This window comes from Oreochromis niloticus, linkage group LG17 (assembly GCF_001858045.2).
Source record: "Oreochromis niloticus isolate F11D_XX linkage group LG17, O_niloticus_UMD_NMBU, whole genome shotgun sequence".
NCBI classification, from domain to species: Eukaryota; Metazoa; Chordata; class Actinopteri; order Cichliformes; family Cichlidae; genus Oreochromis; species Oreochromis niloticus.
The window spans coordinates 34,122,665-34,141,057 of NC_031981.2; the positions used below are offsets into that span (position 1 = coordinate 34,122,665).

The 18,393-nt window shown below is 39.5% G+C and overlaps 1 protein-coding gene across 5 annotated transcripts in view; it reads left to right on the top strand.

Moving 5' to 3' along the window:
• The window catches only part of dnajc6 (DnaJ (Hsp40) homolog, subfamily C, member 6), a 37,307-nt gene that overhangs the window by 8,426 nt on the left and 10,488 nt on the right, over positions 1-18,393 (top strand). For all 5 annotated transcript variants that reach the window (XM_013275829.3, XM_019346971.2, XM_005457084.3 and 2 more), the window contains 7 exons: positions 4,479-4,614; positions 11,602-11,651; positions 13,260-13,408; positions 15,430-15,552; positions 16,830-16,963; positions 17,436-17,630; positions 17,864-17,981. In XM_013275829.3, the coding sequence (XP_013131283.1) occupies positions 4,479-4,614; positions 11,602-11,651; positions 13,260-13,408; positions 15,430-15,552; positions 16,830-16,963; positions 17,436-17,630; positions 17,864-17,981 (905 nt within the window). The remainder of the gene's footprint in view (positions 1-4,478; positions 4,615-11,601; positions 11,652-13,259; positions 13,409-15,429; positions 15,553-16,829; positions 16,964-17,435; positions 17,631-17,863; positions 17,982-18,393) is intronic.

The window sequence follows — 18,393 nt, forward strand, 5'->3', positions numbered from 1 at the left end:
TGGCATAACCCCACCACAGTTTTACATCTGTTTAAATAACTCAGCTGTTTGATATTATCATTGTATGTTTATCAAACGTGTTACATGTGACAATAAGTAGTTTCTGTGGACACTGCAGTGCCCATAGAAACTTTTCCACTCTTCATTATAGCGTTGCTTCAGCTTATTGAGGTTTGTGGGCATTTGTGTATACACAGCTCTGTTAAGGTCTCGCTGCAGCATTTCAGTCAGGTTGAGGTCTGGACTTGGACTGGCCCATCGCAACACCTTGACTCTTTTCTTTTTCAACCATTCGGTTGTAGATTTGCTGATATGTTTGGGATTGTTGTCTTAATGCATGATCCAGTTTGGACGAGCGTTAGCTAAAGCTAAGGAGGATGAAAAGAGAAGCATCTGGACTTCTTTAAGTTTCTTGAAGACATTTAACCTCTCATCCGAGGAGCTTTTTCAGTTCTAAGAGCAACTGGTGGAGAGTCCCAGATTTTTAAACCCTATTGGGAGTGTCCCTAAGAGGGTTAGCTAAATGTTAGCTAAAGCTAACATTTGATGCTAGAAGAGTTTGGAATATAGAGGACTTAAGGTTTGACTCAGTGCCTGCAAAGTGCTCAGGTTGTGTGGTTTCAAAACAAGCCCAGATTATCACCCCTCCACCTTCATGCTTGACAGTTGGTATGAGGTGTATGTGCTGATATGCTGTGATTGGTTTTCACCAAATGTTGTCTCATCTGTTTGAAGGACATTGTTCCAGAAGTCTTGTGGTTTGCTCAGATGCAACTTTGCCAACACGTACTGTGCTGCTACGGAGAAGGGAAATCCATCCAAACAACCTGCACTTATTATGCACTTATTTCTAATTGTACTGTTATATACTTTAACATTTAGCATGCTAACTGAGGCCTGTATTATCTGAGATGTAGCTCTTGTGGTTTTTGCTGTTTTCCTGCGCATTGCACAGTCCAACCTTGTGCTGAATATTGTGGCACTGTGTTAACACACACTTGAATGCTCCGTTCCAGTGAACTGAGCAAAGCTTCTGGTTTCCTTTAGGTCTGGTGAAAAGTTTTTGACAAGACTGTATGTACTGATGTTTAGGTTTAAAACATAGATGACACAGATTAGTCGGGCTTGTTTTTAACTATCCCAAGCAGCATTAAGCATCTGAAGGTTCAGCGGTCGTGACTATTTTTTTTAAATTATGAATTTCAGAACTTTTATAAAAGAATCAGTTTGCCTAATTCTCTGTCAGCTTCCTCCTACACTTAGTCAGAGCTGTAATACCAGCGTGTCATGCTTTGAGCAGCATGTAAAGGCTTGCTTGTCATTCAAAGGAGTGGAATACACTTCTGGTTAAGTTGTGTAGTAGATGATTAATCACAGACTCCTCGTCTTATCAGCAGCATCTATAATTAAGCAGATTAGTGCCGGGTTGACACTGCAGTTGTTCAAATTCAGGAAGAAACAAGGCCCATGATTATGGTACCCCTGAGGTTGAGTCCAGGGTTTTTGCCTTTCGAGCTTTACTGTTGTCCCTGTGCATCTATCTGTGTCGTTAGGCTGGATATTGAGGGAGTAAGGTTTGAGGCTGTAGGAGGCGGGAGACATATGCTGACAGCCAACAGATCCCTCTGGACATGAATAGAACTGCCTTGTCTTTTTTCCTCTCACTTCAGTCACCTCTGTTTTCCCCTCCTTTTTCTATTGGTCAGCTTAGTGAATGTGATACCAGGCAGCTGAGGAGGGGCGATGTGGGCTATCGGGCTGGTCTTCTTTAAGTGGAACAGCTCTTTTGGCTGTGGCATTTCTTTATGAATGTTTGCTCGTTCAGCATCACTGCTGCTTCTCCATCTGTGCAGGTATCAAACATGACTGACGCATACACTTAGTTCTTGATGTCAGGGTAGACTGTAGGATCCTGGTTTTCTTCATAAAGATAAAGATAAAGATGACCTTTATTAGTCCCACAGGTGGGAAATTTGTTTTGTTACAGCAAAAGTGCAAAGTTATATAGCAGAAATTAGAAAACACTGGAATGCAATAAAATAAAATAAAATAAAATAAAAATACTGTATACAATAGAATAAAAATAGAATAATATATACAATAGAATAAAATAGAATACAAATACTATATACAACTGAGTAAGAAAATACAAAAGTACAACTTTGTCAGAGAAAGAATTTCATAAATCCTGTCAAGGTCACTGACTGGCAGATGTGTCTGCCAAGGAGCTTAAAATGGGTCAAAACATACTACTGAAATCACAGCCTTGCCTAAAAAAAGGAAAGAGGACTTTAGCTTTTATTGTTCAGTGTAGACACGCCCAATGATGCAACTATATTTCTGAGATAGGTGAAAAAAAATATGGACTGGATTGTTTAATCTTTATTATCCTTGAGATTCTTTTTGGATTGCAAAGAGTAGTCGACACGAACCTTAAATACAAACAAGACACAGAAATCAAAACTAATCAAACAAACTAGCCAACTACCAACCTGTCTATCGCTTTGCTTTTAAAAAATGTTTTCTGGGGTCTTTGTTGTCTTTAAAAATGTTGACACATTAGAGAGAAAAAAAGGATGAAATGTTCCAAGGAAAAAGACACTTCAGCAAGAAAGCTAAAGAAAGAACATCTGGCGTGCGATCAGCTAAAGGCTATCTTAAAGACATGTTTATGCAGTTACATTGTATAAAAACTTGACTTAACGCTGGTAATCTTTGCTGTTTGCAAAGTTCAATTCATTTTTTTTTAGCATGGGGGAATTTTGGTGTGTCACAGGCTGCAAGAGTTTTATTTCTCAGTAAAAATAAATCCCCGTCACGCACGTCATGCCTCAGCAGTCAGAGACCAAAAGTCTAATTTTGGAACTTAGTGAAGAATCGCTGCAAATACATCATGCATGTGGCGACAGAATCTCTTTTGAAAGAGTTTGAAGCAGCTGCCTTCTGTGGTTGTATATCAAACTTTGCACGCAGATTTTCTCCTAGACGTTGTTTGTAATGTCTTTGCGTCTTTCCAAGCTCCTAAAATAAGGATGGAGTGGATGCTTTTAAGCTTCTGATCCAGTTGCAAAGAAAATATTTAGCAAAATGTCAAGTTTTGACATTTTAATAACATAGCAAAAGTATGTGGGTAGATGTTCAAGATAAAAGTGAAAGTTTTTGTTTGGCTCTGAGCTTGGCCTGACAGTCTGACATGCTGGATGGCTGACATTAAAGGCACGGCAGCCAACCAGCATGAAAACAAATACGTCCTTGCATAGCCCATTAGCTATTCCTATGAGCTATTCCTATCATATTCCATTTTCAGTGTTAGAAACATCCCACAAACTACTAACTAGTGGTACAGTAGTTTCTCATCATAATGAACCATCTGTGTAACCTCAATAAACCTTTTCCCCAGTACTGTCCAGATGAAGGTCACCGATAAACCCATAACATCTTTAAGAGTGTGAATCTGACATTTCCAACTAATAAAACCAAAGAAAAACTTTGTATAGACTCAGTCTGTTTTTGCATAAGTGCGCAGTGTTCCTTCTCCTGGATCACTGGGACTTTTCTTTTTGAAGTAGAAGAAGAAGTTGCCTGTTAAAAATATTTTGCAAGACTTCCATTAGTTTATCCAGGCTAGTGCAACATATAAACTAAGCTTTCTTTGTTTTTAATCATTGGGAAAAACCCACTTGCACATACGTGAAGATGAATTATAGATGAGGATCACCAAACCCTAAAACAACCCTACTCTGGGCCCGATCTAAAATTTGGTAGTATGATTCTAGCTTAATGATCCCCACTGACAGGTTTGGTTGGGAGAGGCTCTTCACTCCTCACAGATCATAAACTCAAGCACTGACCGAATGCTGTCAGCGAGCGCACATTACCGCAGACAAGACAGGTTGTGCATGAAGCATGATGCTAAGAGGAGACTGCCTAAAATCCGGTTGTGGGTGTTTTTCTGCGGCATCATATTTAATGTCGGTAGATTAGTCAGCACTGCCAGATGATATAAAGTAATGACATGGTGGTTTCTATGCATGGTAGGTGAAGAGGGGAGACAGAGGAGGGAGGGTCTGAGTGACTCAGATTAAGCACATGGGTCTCATCCAATGTTAAGAATATATGCAAACACACACACACATGCGCATGAGCTGGTGTGCATTTTAATGTGTGTCTTGTCTCATGTGTCCTTCTCCATCATTCCTTCACACCTACACACATGTTTACTCGGTGTGTAGAGCAGTGACTCATGTTCATCACCAAAGTCAAATGAAAAACCTCTGAGTTAGGGCTTTTGCGCAAAAATGTATGACGGGATGTTTCAGCGGAAGGCTGTCCTCCTCTCACGTGTAATTTTTGTCACTTTCCCTGCGCCACAAAGGTGGCATCAGCTACAGTGAGTGCCCTAAAGCAAAATGAAGTAGGAATTTGTAGAAAATCAGTGACATCAGATCTTGAAAAGCTTCTTGCTCCTTTGTTCTCAGATATGGACGCAGGCTATGGCGGAGGACTGCTGGATATGGTCAAGGGAGGAGCTGGCAAGTTCTTCAGCAACTTTAAGGACAACCTGAAAGACACACTGAAGGACACCTCCACCAAGGTCATGCATCAAGTTGCTACGTAAGTGACCACCGCATTCATATGGTTTCACATTACACGAATGAATGCAGTTTTGCTCAGATGTTTTACTAATAAGCAAAGATTGTTTTTCGAGAGACTTGAGCAACATAAGCAATGGAGACTTGGTCGGCTACTGCAACTGTATAGAGATGATGATTAAAAATAAAAAAACCTCTTAGCTGATTAAAATTTGGCTGATCTTATGTTCAAGGTCGTTGTGTTGTTTATGTCCAGACAGCGACTTTTAGCCACACATCAACGTCTATTTCAAACTGACCTGAATATCAACAAGGATCATCACTGTTGATGCTTTCCAGCAGTTTCAGGTGAAGAGTCTGAGGTTTATAAACCTGAAGGGAGCACATCCAGTGAGGAGCAAAACCAGGAGCGTGCTTCACTGGGTCAGACGGTCAATGCAGAGCTTTGCTGGAACATTCTGATGGACCTGAGGGCGAGTGTTCAGGAAGCAATCCGAACTCTGGTGCTACCAGCATGTCTCATTCATCAGAGCATTTTTTGGCCAAACTAATCCAGTCCTTGCCCAATACCTGGATCACTCACAAGAGTGATCAGCTCTCTGCAACTTTGTTCAATCCCCCAAAAACAAGTTAAAGGATCGTAATTTTCACACTCTGGGGGAGATCAGCCATTGAAGAGACAAAGTGGGACCGAGAGACAAAAAGAAAAGAAAAAAGAACAAAAATGGCCCAGAAGTGCTCAAGATGATGACCTTGAGTATAAGGTCATTCCGTGCTTTTGATTTTTACAGATATGATTTTTAGTAAATTTGATCACATCTAGTTTATCTTGAGTGTATCACCATGTGACACTGAATTAAATACACTGTATAGTCAAACATAAGGCCCAGGGGTCAGAATTGGAACGCCAAAGACTCCAATCAGGTCCACTGGATGGCTGTGGAAAATGTGAAGGAGGGCAGATTTTGGACTTTTAACTGTATTTTCTTTTTGACCCTATTGTCATTCAAAGCACACCAAAGTAATAAACAATAATCCATAATTTCATTTACTGCCGCAGCATTTCTTTACCATGTAGAAAAATGCTGAAATTGTGCTTCTTTTACTTATGTTATATGAAATTAAATGTGTAATTAAACTTCTTTACCCTGATAAAAAAGGAACCATCACTAGTTCGGCCCTCTTCAGATCAAAGTGGGCTGTATTTGGCAAACAATTTAAAATGAGTTTGACATCCCCGCTCTAGATATTTTTCTAACAACGATTATGAGGGTTGTACAGCCAAAGATGAGGACTGTACACAAGTCCAGCTTAAATCTATGCTTTGCGCTTGTTCTGTAGCGAGCGAACTGGTCAACTGAATGCTGTTTCAGATGTTGATCACAAGCGTCTCCGACTAGCTTTAGAAGTGAAGCAGCAGAGCGGTTGGGATGGAGGGAGGAAAGAGCGAGGTTTCAGAGTCTGGCACGGCTCGGTCGTCCCAGTGTGTTTGTGCACAGGCATCTGCACAGGGCGGCACAAAGGGGCCTCTGTATTATCAAACACACACACACACAAACACACACCCCTACGTTGCTCCCCTCACTATTGACTCAGCAAGTCTGATTGTGAAATTTCCTCTCCAGGGTCTCTCCCTTTCTGTCGCTCACATCTTGGCAAACCCCCACTCTCCTGTCCCCTCGTTCCCCTTGTGTTTTTCGGTTGATCGACTGCCCGCTCGGCTCCACCTTTCTTCCTCTCCTCTCCTCTCTCCCTCTCTCTTTGGTGTCTATTGCCCCACTTCTGGCTGAATTATTCATGGCGGTTCATTGTGCCAAATGGCCAGAGCACTGCTGATACAGAAGGATTAATTTCATTAGGAACCTGTGTGATGCGATGTGAAGTGTGTTTGTGGGGACTGTATATGCATGTGTGAATAAATGGAAGGGCTAATGGAGGGAGGAGAAGTAGGCTAGCTCATACCTCTCACTTTCTTAAACAGTATGCATTCAGACCACTTCCAAACATTTCTGTAGAGGGAGGTGTTTCAATTAATATATCATTATCCCAGCAAAACATTCCATATTTTCTTGTTACGTAGTCTTTTGGTTAAGTTGTTGGTTAACAGAAGATTTGAGTAAATAGAATTTGAGTAAATTTTGGACTTTATCTCAAATGTGACTGCCAATATCGAACCATGTCTACTGACATGGACAAAGTGTTAAAGCAGGTTTAAATGAGATACAAAAATGTCAACCAAGGGAAAAAAATTCCCTTGTGCTTCCTCGGTATAACGTGACACCCCTGCTGTTAAACGGGCCTTCTTTGAATGCCCCGACAGGGTTTGGTCCGTTCCTCTCTGCTTCTTTTCTCATGCGTAGTCGAGGGAAAGAGCTGCTGAATTATTCAAACCAACCTGTGTTTCTTTACGTAGCTAAAGAAAAAAATTTGCAGAGCAGGCGACTTGAGGCAACAATGTGCTTGTGTCTGTGAGAAGCGCAATGAATATGGAGCCTTGATGGCTGTGCTGGTGAATAACACGGTCTGCACCAGGCTGTAACCCCCTCCACCGACCTCCCTATCAGACACACATTAATTTGCCTTTTCTCTTAAGTTTTCAAGCTTTAACCTGCATCTAAAATTCCAGTTTTCCGAATTTCATTATCCATGTCATTCTTCAGATACCAAAACATACGGAACACAAACCTACAACACATCTTATCTACAAAAATAAGAAACTCTGGTGAATTTAAAAAAAACTGTGATTTTGAAGAGTGAATGAAGCTAAATCAGGCCCTGAGGATAGATGATTGCAGTGCAAACACTATGTAGCCGCTTAAATTGGTTTAAGCTATGAAGCAGACATGCTATAAAAATCCTGCTTAAACAAAATGAAGACAAGTGAATTTTAGAGAAGACCATAGGGGAAATGCAGAGAGCCCGACTCTAATATCCAGCGGGATCTAACCCACTTACATTGGTTTGATTGAGACTATGTTTATGTAGCCTCGAGAGGTTTTAATAGAGCACCTCACTTCTCATGTATTCAGCCTAAAATGTCTTATAAGCTCAGGGTGTTTACTTTCTAGGAGGAAAACATGAACATGAGGTCCTGTACTGCTCAGAATGGGTTTTATAACATACCGGTACATCTATACACCAAGCCAGGCAAGTTTACCTTTTGGGGTTTTTTTACTGTTTTTTTTTTTTATCACAAAATGTGAGTTATTACATCAAGAGTTAATACCAATATCAAGATGACTGAAGTAGTGCAGCAATAAGAAAGTCACATAAAAATTACTAACTGCTAAAAATTGTTGTTTTGTCTCTCAGGTCAGATAAAAGAAAAAAAGAGTGCAAACTGTAAATATAAACAGAATGCAATCATTTGGAAGTGTCATAGACCAATAGAATGTAAAAAACATAGATAAAATGTTTTGGAATGAGAAAATGTACCACTTTAAAGAAACCATTGGCCCATTTTGAATTTGATGGCAGTAACTCATCTAAAGAAAGTTGGGACAGAAGTGTGTTTACCGTTGTGTCTTCTCTGTTGTGTTTGTTGTGCCACTTTAGCACCTGGAGTCTTCTACTATGAAGTTGTGCCGTTGTTATAGATGCAGTATGTGGTTTGGCATTGTATTGCTGAAAAAGACATTGTCTGAATGGGAACGTATGTTGCTCTAAAGCCTGTATATACCTTTCAGCATTGAAGGTGACTGTTCAAGCAGCCATTTTCATAGGCACTAATGCACCAACATCCCATCAGAGATGCAGACTTTTGAACTGAGAGCTGATAGCAAGCCAGATTGTCTCTCTCCTTTTCAGTCTGGGAGATCTATCAACAATGTATTTCATATTCACAGAACAGTTTTCCACTTTCAGTCCATTTCAAACAACCTCTGACCCAGAGAAAAATCATCGGCCTTGAGAATTGATTTTCAGCCTTGTCATTTAAAGAGATTTGTTGGGATTCTCTGAATCTTTTTGATTCAGATGTTCAGCTATTGTGTTCTGAAAAAAATGAGATAAAGTACTTTTACATCAAGGATATGTTTCCGAAAATATTTTACAATTAGAGACATTTCTTTGCAGATTGGTAAACATCTGTCTATCTTTACTTCTCAGAAACTCTGCCTTGGTAATATGATCTTTTTATACCCAGTCTTATTACCAACGTGTTACCAAATAACCTAATTAGTTGCAAAATGTTTCTCCAACTGTTTCTTATTAGTACCACAAACCATTCCAGCCTTCTGTCCCCCTTTCCCAAGCTTTTAGATATCTGTTGCTGCCATCAGTATTAGTACAGTACAGTAGTACAAAGTGTTTTAGTTCTCCTTTGCCTCCCTTTGTAGACATGTTTCTTCTTATTGGATGATACTCACAAACAGAAGGTTTGAACAGCAGATGGGTGGGGCTTCTGTGCTTACATCCACCACTGTGTGCCTTAAGGCAGCGGTCCCCAACCCCTGGGCCGTTGTTTGGTACTGGGCCACAAGAGTTGAGGCTTAGGTGTGAAATTTATGGTTTTCAGAGTTTTTATCGGTTTTCAGCATTATTTTTTTAATTGTTTTTATCGTTAACTCGGTTTCTCTGGGTCTTTTCCCATGTGTTATGAATAAATCTTCTTTTTTTGGGTTCCAGTACTGGTTTTATTTGTTGTATTTATCCGCGACACATTAAAGTCCGGTCTGTGAAAATATTGGTTGGGGACCGCTGCCTTAAGGGGCAGTGTTCATAGCTGAACCAAAATGTCTGAGCTTTAGCCAGAATGTAGAGTCCAAAACCAGTGGGTGACGTCACCAAGGCTACCTCCATGTTTAACACTGTCTATGTCTGAAACCAAGCAGTCTCAAATGTGGCTCACAGGGCTTATTTGGACACTGCATAAATGACCTCTTTATTTGAAACTCTGACTATGTTTAATTGGAACATCACCCTTTGTAACAGTATACCTATGACAGAAAATTAAGATTTGCAATGATATATTAATGGTATGAAATACTAACATGCAAACAGGGATGATAAGTTAATAATGAATAAGCATTACGTTATCTTAATGAGCTAGCATGATTGGTATCTTGGCAAACCACAAACTGATAATTTTAGAAGTGAGTCCTTCAAATTATTAGTCACACAGTTGCTAGACTGACTACCTTTAGATAAATTGCCCACTTGGTGGGAAAGAAAAGGGATTCAGTGGCAGATTAAACAAAGGCTGAGTCCAAAATCAAACCTTCTGACTATTTATGTGCAATTTACATCAAAATGTATCTAATCATTTTCCAGCAAGAGGAAATTGCACCAGTCTCGTCATTATCTTTTAACTTCCTGTCTGTTAGACGTGGGCTTGCTTCTCATTGTGCGCATTGATATCGACTGCAAATCAACAGCTTTTATCAAATGTCTTTGTGCAACACAAAGGACTGACAAGAAACTTTTTATAGCAGTCTGAAAAAACATCTGCTGGCATTTAGCATCACCACAGCAATTAGATCAATGCTCCAGCACAGCTGGGATCAGCTGGTTGTTACCGTTTTTAAATTGGTCTTGCTAGGTGTTGCTAGTGGTGTTATTGTTATTAGTTAGTTGGTGGGTGTTCAGATTGCACATTAATATATTTTTCATTTTTCATACTGGAGATGGGTTTCACTATTACACACAGTTTAGTTGGCTCATAATTGTGTACCTGTTTCCATGGTAATAGATGTATTATTCAGGATAGAAACAGGTAAAACCACACATGTTTACACACAGGAGTGTTAATATCCAGCAGAAATGTCACCTTTCTGATCTCCCAGATCCCATTTACTAATAAAAGTGTAATGTAAGGATAAACCTGATCTTTTTTTCCATGTTAAATTGGTCAAATGTTGAGTCTGCTTTTCCACTCTGGGATCAAAATAGAAGCTTGAATTGTGGTCCAATTACCTCATTATGTAGGACTTACATGCACCGCCCTCACTGTTGGATTTAATTAAGGTTGTTTGTCTGCTATATTGTAATATATTAGCAGTTACCTACTTTTTTAAGGCTAAACTACACAAACGTTCTCATCAAAGCACACATTCACGTGATATGGTACACTTGGTTTGTTTACAGAAAATCCCAAGACTCATTTAGCAGTCTAGCTGAGAAGGACTGCATTACATAACCAGGTCTAGGACTGCAGCAGGCCCATATGGCACTCCTCCATGATCACACGGAGATGACGGTCCCAGCTAGGCCTAGCTTGCAGGATTTTCACAGTAGGCAACAAGTCAACTCAATTTGATTCGCATTAGCCTACAAACCTGTCTTGAAAGAGAAATGCAAGTACAGTGAGCTGAGCCTTCCTCTGCTGCTGTCAGTTGTGAGATTTTCGTTTTGTGAGTCATTTGTCCGAAAACAAATTTAAGCTCTCACTCTAACCCCACCCTGAGCCTTTTTGGCAGTGTTTCATTAGCACGTGTTTCCACCACTGCTGTGCTGGAGCACTAGTGGACTGCTTGTATGTGAGTGCACCACAGCTGCTCCCACAGTCGAAAAAAAGGTCCATATGGCAGAGCTACATTTGGCAATGAAAGGCAGTGCTGCTCAATTTAAGAATTCACATATGGTATTTCTTTGATCCCAGGCAGTTCAGCCTAGAGTGGTGAGCCTGAACAAGATAACTTCCCCACTTCCTGACACATGGATGCTTCAGCTCTAAAGCCTGTTGAAGTTAATCACTTGGATATGCCTGTAATGCAGTTCAACCTGTGAATGACGGAAAGGTGGATCAACCTTTTTGGATGCTGGATATTCTTATACTAAGTTTTTATATATGCATCATTTTGTCTTGGTAGCTAAATGCACAGAAACAGTCATTATGAATCTCTAACATTTCATATCTAAATCACAGAAATACAAAAGCAAGGTGATTTTGTAAAGCCTACCACAACTTATATTTTAAATATTTATTGAGATGCTCGTGGACAGTGCACGTTGGTTTTACATATATGACTGTAATAAAATGTGTTTTCAAAGATTTGTTTTTTCATTACAGTTATACCAAAGGGGAGCTGGACATTGCCTACATAACATCACGGATCATAGGTAAATGTATTTCTAGTGAATGGGCATTGTATATACACATGTGTGTAGATAGATGAACCTCAACAATGTTACTTGGACTGTTTTCCAGTTTTTTGAGTGAGCAGCAATGCGCCCTTTAAAAGACAAAGTCAGTCAGACATTTGTCACTCGAGGGCTTTATATCCCATCATGTCTCCAATGGTAGTCATGCTGGAGTGTAGAGCTACTCAGCTCACCTTTTTGCAATCCTGTACTCCACAGTGGGTAAAAATACAGTTATGTAGAAATGAAAAGTTTTCACAGAAACCCTCTGTTGTCCTGTGAAAAACTAAGCACACTCTTACTGCTTCCATAGGAATTAAGAGAGTAAGTAGCAGCCAGTAATTAACTGAACATCAGCAGGTGTGAGCACCTCTGTGAAAGTGGAATTTGTGATCAGTTTGCTGGTCAGCTGTGCTTATAACACAAAACTACAATATTCCCAGGAGTGGGGGTCACAAAAAATTCACCCCAGGCTCAGACTGTACAATTCTCAGAGTTAGATTTTCGATTCTACAAGTCTCGGTTACCATGTTAAAGCTCATGACAATTATAAGAAGACTGACACTCAATAAAAAAACTATTTGAATGAACATAAAAAAAATCATGGAAAGGATTTCCGCGTGATTAAATTGCTTTATTTTAGCATCATGCAATTCTGTTATTCCAATGTGTAACGTACTTGAGTTGGACCAACTTAATTAATTAATGATGAATCAACTTAAGTTGAGTCCATCATAATTTCATTGAGCTGATCCAATCCATGCAAATTATGTTAGTCCAACAAAAGTACTTAATGCTAATAGAAAGATATTTATTAACGTGGAAATCCTTTCCATGATTATTTCAAATTCAAGGAGTCAAGAAAAAGTAGAAAAGGTATGATTACAAGGTTTGATACAGAATTTTCTTCATGTTTTTGTCTTTGACAGCTTAAACCACAGTAAATAGCAATAGCATGCACATGGTGTGTGCTTTTCTGCCTCTTCTAACCCCAGGGATTTTCCTGTGGAAATCTTGTGTGATCGCGTGATCTCGTGAATCCAGATAACTAACCACTCTTACTAGATCGCATCACGTCTTCTCAACAAGAACAAATTTAACTAGTGTTAAGTTTTTTAAATCTCATGCAGGTTGTACACGATTTAAAAACATAAAAGTATTTTGTTTAAATTGCAAGTTAGACTCTTATAAATGTAATAGCCACCAAATTTCACTTTTTTGAGTTTAGGGAATGAAAAAGAATCTTTTCTTTCACAGTAGAGATCTACATGTGCGACTGTCAGGAATGGTGGTGAATTTGGTAAAAGTATTCTAGAGTCAAGTGTGAGGCCATCTCTGACAGTTAATGCTTGGTTGAAATTGGGTCATACAACAGGAAAAGCAATGTTCCTTCGTACACAAGCAAATCCACAAAATTATGGCTGTAATGTTATTGCTGCTAAAGGAGGTTCTACAAGCTGCTGAGTTATAGGCTGTGCTTAGTTTTGAACAAGACGTTTTAGAGTTAAGACTTTAGTCTGTCATGACGGGGTTTGTCTTAATTACACTGTACATGTGAACATGTCAAACTTTGGGTTTGTTTTTCAGTGATGACCTATCCAGCTGAGTCGGTGCAGATTGGCTACCAGAACCATGTCGAAGACATCCGCTCTTTTCTTGACAGTCGGCATGCGGACCACTACACTGTTTTCAACCTATCACAGCGTAACTACCGTGGGGCCAAATTCTCCAACAGGGTGAGTGTGACTGTAGTCTTCATTTTATGAACATAGGAGGGAAATAGGAGGGCTTATTTACAGTTTTAGGCGTGATTGTTCCTTGATAGACTCAGAGCACCCAGAGAAAAGTTTCATTTTGCTTTATTTATCACGTCTGTAATTGCTAAGGATTCTGATTTCATTACCGGATCACTAATTTTATGTATTATTCATTCGATTCCTTATTGAATCTCTTATAGGTTCTCATTGGGTTCTCACTGGCTCTGCTTTGAGAGTTACCACCATCACTAAGCAGGATATCAAACGCATTACATTCAGGCAAATTAATTACATGCTGTGTTGTCAAATGTTTGTGCGCATTGCAGGTATTTTCTCTCTTTGTTGTAATCAGTGTTAATTGTATGGTAATTATCACACAATATTACATAGAATATTTTGCATAAAAGTAATGCAGTACGTTACTTAAATATTTCAAGGTTTTCAGTAAAATGACCTAAAGTGCATTGTCTCATGATTTTACTTTAGAAACATGAACAGGTAGAAATGAAGACTGCAGCATGACAGGCCATCAGTTTGTTACCTGTGGAAGTTCAGGGTCTGGCTACTGGGCTGGGGTCAGCAGTTGCTCACTTTTAGCATCAGCCTGGATTCTTAGCTAGCTTAGTGTTAACATGCTGTCTGTGTAGGTACTTAAAAAGAGCTGAAGTTGTTTTAGCACCATAGATCAGATGTTCCTGTCCTGAATGCAGTTTGCCATTACCATCGAGCTCTCGTCCTTTTGTGTGATAAAAATAAAAATTAATGTCCATATCAATGCTTTAGACTGCACCGCAGTTTTTCTCCTCCAGCACAAAAACTGATATCAGCACAAGTGCAAGAGGAACCGATAAGCAGAATCAATAGGCATAAGTAGATAAACAATTTCATTGAACTACTGGGAACCAGTTCTCTACAATAGCCGGTACTTGAGTCCTATTCCTAGTCGTTAGCCTAATGCTAAAAAAGGATATTTTTTCTTTCTTTTTTTTAAACTTGAGAATAATTTTTTGAGTTTCAAACCATAAAATTGTTGTTCAAACAGTATATGAAGTATCCAGTGTCATCAGCTGGTTTGTGTATAACCCGTCAATTTGGCAGTCACCATTTGGTTTTTTAGAAGCCAGAACCGACTACATTTCGACAAGAGGGTGGAAAGTTGCTAGTTTCTACAAGCTAGATGGCTAACAAAACCAGAGCATGGCTGCATCACACATGACATCAGTACTTGCTAATGTATGCTAACACATAAATAAATGGTAGAATTTTACTCTTACCAAAAAAACAAAAACGGGACCAAAGACGTCTTGGATATTTTTTTAAATATACAATTAACCCTGCAGCAAGTCGAATAATTATTCAAAATCTCACAAAACACAACAAAACTTCAAACACCTTTGAGAAATCCAGTGTGATGATGCAAATTAGCTGATGCAAATCCCAATAAGCAGCTAGCAGCGACTAACCTCATCTGGCTGTTCCTGAAACTGCAGTTTTTGGTATTTCAGCACTCGTTTCATTATTCAGAATTTAATTTGTGGGCTTCCAATTCCAGTGTTACGGCTAAATGACCACATTTGGAAATATAAAACTTCAAACACTCAGTTTATTGTATCTTATTTTGTTTTATGTATATGCATATCTTTCAGCATCGGGACATTTTCACAGCTAGGTTTCCTGCATAGAAGGCACATGTGGGAGCTGAGGAGTCAGGCTTGTTAGGAGTCAGGCTTTGTTGTTAACATGGTGAAGTTGGCCCCCTGTCTGCATTGTGAAGTCACTGTATCTTTAGCAGATGACTCATCATGGCAACTGGTCTGTTGTGTTGCTCTGCTGCTGCAGTGCTGTTACTAACTTCCACCACTCCCGTTTCCTCTCCTCTATTCCTTATTTCCCCAACCCTTTCCTGCCCTCTTATCTCTCTGATCTGCCTCCTTTGTTTCTTTTTACTGGAATCCCTTTCCTTCTCCCTCCTTTTATTCCTGGCATCTTCTTCAATACAGGTTTCAGAGTGTAATTGGCCTTCACGCCAAGCGCCCAGCCTCCACAACCTGTTTGCTGTGTGCAAAAACATGTACAACTGGCTGAAACAGAATCCCAAGAACGTCTGTGTAATCACGTGCTCGGTAAGGAGATGCACATACATTAGCCCTATATTACATTCTTCATCCTCCTTTGTATAGTTGAATTTATTAAGGATTCATATGAAATCATTACTAATCATTCTACCATGAAAAACAAGTACATAGTGAGGTACTTTTGATTTTTATGTAAAGGGACTTGTTTTTGTTGGTCCCACGACACATCCGTTAATTTTTTGAGCTGTTTGATGTCCTGTGACCCACTTTTGAATCGAAGCCAAGAGTCTGAAATAGACCAAAGCATATTTAGTGTCAGAGCCTTTTTGTTCCCCCTCCAAAACATTTTGCTCAACAATGATATTGGCAACATTGATTAAATGTCAACTTTGCTTTCACATCAAATGAAGTGCTTCCAAAACACTGATCTCTAAAGTCTGAAGTTGTTAAATGCTACAACTACTGCTCAACAGCTTTCCAAACATGACTCACCTTCTTTTTCCACGTCTACATAAATCAAACTAGTTTTGCAAAAGGGATCATTCTTTCAGATAAAGGCTATGTTACCACCCAGATTAGGAATCTGCTCTTCCTCTTCAACGGCTGTGGCCAATCTTTGACGCTGGAGTAACAGTTTTTTTTTCTCCAAATAAATTCCAGCTTGGAGCTCTTCAGACTGCTCCTGTGGTCTCTATTAATCAGCCGTGTGAACTTCTTCACTACTTTACTTAGCAGGTGGTACTGAAAAGAAAATGAAAAGCTAAGGATAGGAATATTTCATTTTTGCATCTTGGTCTGTGATGTTCAGTAAAAATGATAGATACAAGTCATTTTATTATGCTTATTGTAGAATGGTGTATTCTTTGGTGTCCTATTTAGGCACTTTTAGTGCACGGATCATAACACTTTAGCAATATCAGTCACTTGCATTAGACACATTTGGGAATTCAACCATCTCTGACTTTTTCAATAGAAACTGGGTTTCTGTGTATTGGAATTCAGTGACTTGACTACTATAGACTGGCATGTGCTGGGGCATGTTATTACCAAGTCATTGTGGGTTTGGCTTTACCTTGGCAAACTGCTTCTTCTTGCATAATCTTCACGAAACACTTCCTTTTTAAAAAAGCGGTGTTTTTACCTCAGTTAACAACAGTGTCACAGTATCCATGTAACCTGAAATGAACTCAGAGTGAGTTCATATGTATGAATAGACTCATTGAAAAATAACACATGTGTTAATTTAAGAGAAAAAATCCCCAATGGCTCAAATTGCGCTCATGATAAGATGTACATGTAATTTTATCTTTGTTTTGGGTTTTCAGGATGGTCGCGCTCCTTCAGGTGTTTTGGTCTGTGCCATGTTCTGCTTCTGCCACCTCTTCAATAATCCAGTTCCTGCCATGCAGCTGCTCAGCGCCAAAAGACCAGGTTCTGGCCTCTGGCCTTCACACCGCAGGTTTGCATCAGTGAACATGGGGATGTGAATGTGACAGAAAGAGAAGAAGAAAAGTGGGAGATATGCCTTGTGCTCAGTTGTCTTCTTCACTTCTGCTGATGTTACATTCTTTAATGTCTAATAAATCTGCAGGGTATTTTTCATAGATAATGAACATTTACCACTTCTAATAAAGAATCGCATATTAAATGAGGTCAAAACACATTCACACTTAAGAAGAAGAGCACAGTTTCAGATCATATGCTGTTACAGGCATAACATGTTGAAATATACATACAGCCATCACTGAAGCCAACAGTAATTAGTTGTGTCAGCTTAAACAGCTGGGCAAGAAGAACCACGAGTCCGCCTGCCATACTTGTAGAAGTTAACAGTCCATGGTTGTGCAAGCGTCTCCTCATAACTGACATTTATTGCATCATTCAGAGCCCTGAAAATTGAAAACTGCTGTTTTTGTTTTCTCTGCCTGCAGGTACATAGGTTATGTATGTAGCATGGTATCAGAGAAGCCTAGCCTACCCCACTCCAAGCCCTTGGTGATCAAGGCCCTCACTATGAGTCCCATCCCCTGTTTCAACAAGCAGCGTAGTGGCTGTCGACCTTTCTGTGACGTTCTCATCGGAGAGACTAAGATCTTCACCACTGCACAGGAGTATGAAAGGATGAAGTAAGTAACACTGGGGAGATTAATAAAAATGTGACAGCGTCTAACTACAGAGAGCATGGTAGCGTTGCAGTTCTGTATTGGAATAGAATAACTACAAATGTCTCAGAGATTTTATGCTGAGTATGATATGAATGAAAGTATAATCAAAGCATCATTATTACCCCCCCCCCATTCTCTCGCTCTGTAACACTTTCCATCAATTACACTTTGCTGCACCTTATCTGCACGCTTAGAGAGCACAGGGTCCAGGACGGCAAGGTAGTTTTCCCTCTGGGTGTAAGCGTGCAAGGAGATGTTGTGGTTTCAGTCTACCACATGAGGTCAACCATTGGAGGACGACTGCAGGCCAAGGTACGCTTCTGCTTAATCTGCTTTATACTTGAATAGACTTGATAAAATCAACATCTCAATCAAACTAGCAAGCAGCAAACTCCAACTAAGTCAGAGTGACAGTATTAGAACGATTGGTGATGAGATCATGCTCATAGAGGGTTATATGATTGTTGGGTTTTTCTCTGTATGTATTATTGTAGAATCTACTATACAATATAAAGCACCTTGAGGCGACTGTTGTTGTGATTTGGCGCTATATAAATGAAACTGAATTGAATTGAACTAAAGTATCAGCCACTGCAGAGTTTCAGGTAGCCTCAACAGCTCGTTGTGTCTCATTGTTACATTGTTTAAGACAAGAAGAAGCTGGATGAAGGTTTTTGACTTGATGATTTACTTCATCTATAGAAATATTACTTACTCACTCATT